Source organism: Penaeus monodon, chromosome 22 (genome assembly GCF_015228065.2).
Source record: "Penaeus monodon isolate SGIC_2016 chromosome 22, NSTDA_Pmon_1, whole genome shotgun sequence".
Lineage (NCBI taxonomy): Eukaryota > Metazoa > Arthropoda > Malacostraca > Decapoda > Penaeidae > Penaeus > Penaeus monodon.
Genome location: NC_051407.1, coordinates 15,750,498 through 15,752,371, shown reverse-complemented (window position 1 = coordinate 15,752,371; position 1,874 = coordinate 15,750,498). Strand labels below are relative to the sequence as shown.

General features: G+C 36.7%; 1 protein-coding gene across 1 annotated transcript in view; it reads right to left on the bottom strand.

The window, feature by feature from the left end:
* Nucleotides 1-1,874, bottom strand: part of LOC119586946 (transmembrane protein 47-like) — a gene marked incomplete in the record, with an annotated part of 75,991 nt that overhangs the window by 2,045 nt on the left and 72,072 nt on the right. Inside the window, 1 exon segment of the mRNA XM_037935679.1 lies at nucleotides 1-1,857. Coding sequence (XP_037791607.1) covers nucleotides 1,851-1,857 — 7 coding nt within the window.

Here is a 1,874-nt window from a genome sequence, read left to right as displayed (position 1 = left end):
CATTCACCTGGCCTTGATTATAAGTAAGGCTAAGCAGGGGACTTTGTGCACATATGAAAACTGATTGTCCTATCTGACATCCAATTCAAGTTCCTTTTTCCTAATTACCTCTTTCCTTACCAATATAAAGTCATTATGCAAAGCCTCCTCCCCGCACTGAAATTCTTACACATACTTTGCTCTTACTCTTAGCCAGTGACAGAAGTACAATTACAAAATGCTATTAATTTTTAATGGCTCACTCTACCCTGTTGTTGTACTTTGAGCCCTTGTTTTCTGATGGCTGGCTAAAGAGCATAATAAAGCAAGCTACATGGAATCATCCACTACTGTCAAACAGTGGGGAGGTAAACCCACAAAAAACAAATATGTGGAGTCGTCAAAATTATGTTAGAAGCTGCACCTGGGCTAGTTATCAAATAGCTTTCGGAGGACTCAGCTAATAATTACACAGGATAAAAGAATGAAAAGGGAAGGGGGAACTGTATCAATTATTTACAAAAAGGCTTGACCTTAGGACAATAATATGCAAATGTATATTAAGTAACAGACATCCTTCTCATAACTCCAATTAACTATGACTATGGTTAACTCTGACTAATACATAATGATAAATGAAATAATAACTCCCATGAAAGCATGATACAAGTGCAAAGGTCAAGCAAAATATTATGAATATTGTTTCCTGGGTCATATACATGCAGGTAAATGCAGCTGCTGAAACTATGATAAAGAAAAAAAATCCAATGCTTGTACAAAACATGTAAGATTAAACAACGCAGAATGTAGAAATATGAAGTCCTACAGAAATTGTACAACTTTCAATGATCTTCAGATGCTGCTCTAAGGAATATGCAGATCTATAGTGAAACAGTATGAAGAGGAAGTAAAAACACAAACAAACAGGAATAGAAGGCAAAAAGCAGATTTATAGAAAAAAGAAAGACTAAAATACCCATAGACAAAATTTTCTTCAAAATCTTTCATATCATTTCATGACTGAGTTCCTATAATGGTAGATATGTAAATGCCATTCCTAATTAAGTTCAAATGCAATGGCTTTAGTTATTCATTATGGTAAAATGATCTGATCTTTGGTCAGCAATTAACAGTCATTATACAGAGGTGGGTTCATTCCACTATCCAAGTAGGCATTGTACAAGGAAATGTTTCTCTGTTGTAGGTCATTCAAACATTAAGTTACCTACAGCCAAGAGGGGTATCAGCTCAAAAGGTCAGGAATATGTGATACCTCTTACCCAGCCCAAAAGCATGAGAGGCCAAGTAGGAAAGCTGCACACTCACTTTTAGAACTTGTTTAAAACAGGTTCCACATGTGTATCCACTGATTCCTTCAAGATCTCACATTATAAAGCTTGGAAAGTAGGTGCATGCAAGAAGGAGTAAGACTGGAGTAGAAATAGGAGGCATACAGGATATATATACACATACAACAGCACACTGGCCATACACCATGGCACCACAACACTCATGAGTTTACATAATCCAAGGACAAACAGAAAATGGACAGGCTCATTCGTAACATGAGGAACATGGGTGTGGGGGTTAAGTTCAAGGAATTTTTCTCCAGGATTCATTCTTGACACTGGTCCTCGCCTACGATTAGAAAAAAAAAAAAAGTGAGAAAAAATCCGTGATTATCCTTTTCCATTGTCTGTCATCTTATCACTGAGTGTTTTTCATTTTGCTTAACACCATTTTGTTAGTTGGAGTCAAAAGTATCTAGTGTTTGACCAGCATCTATCAGATTCAAGAGCTGAGATCTTCAGTTTCTTTTCCTTTGAGAAATAGCACTGCAAGGAGCTCTTCCATCTTCGATGTCAGATGATTTAGGCCCTGGAAGAAAAAGAGTA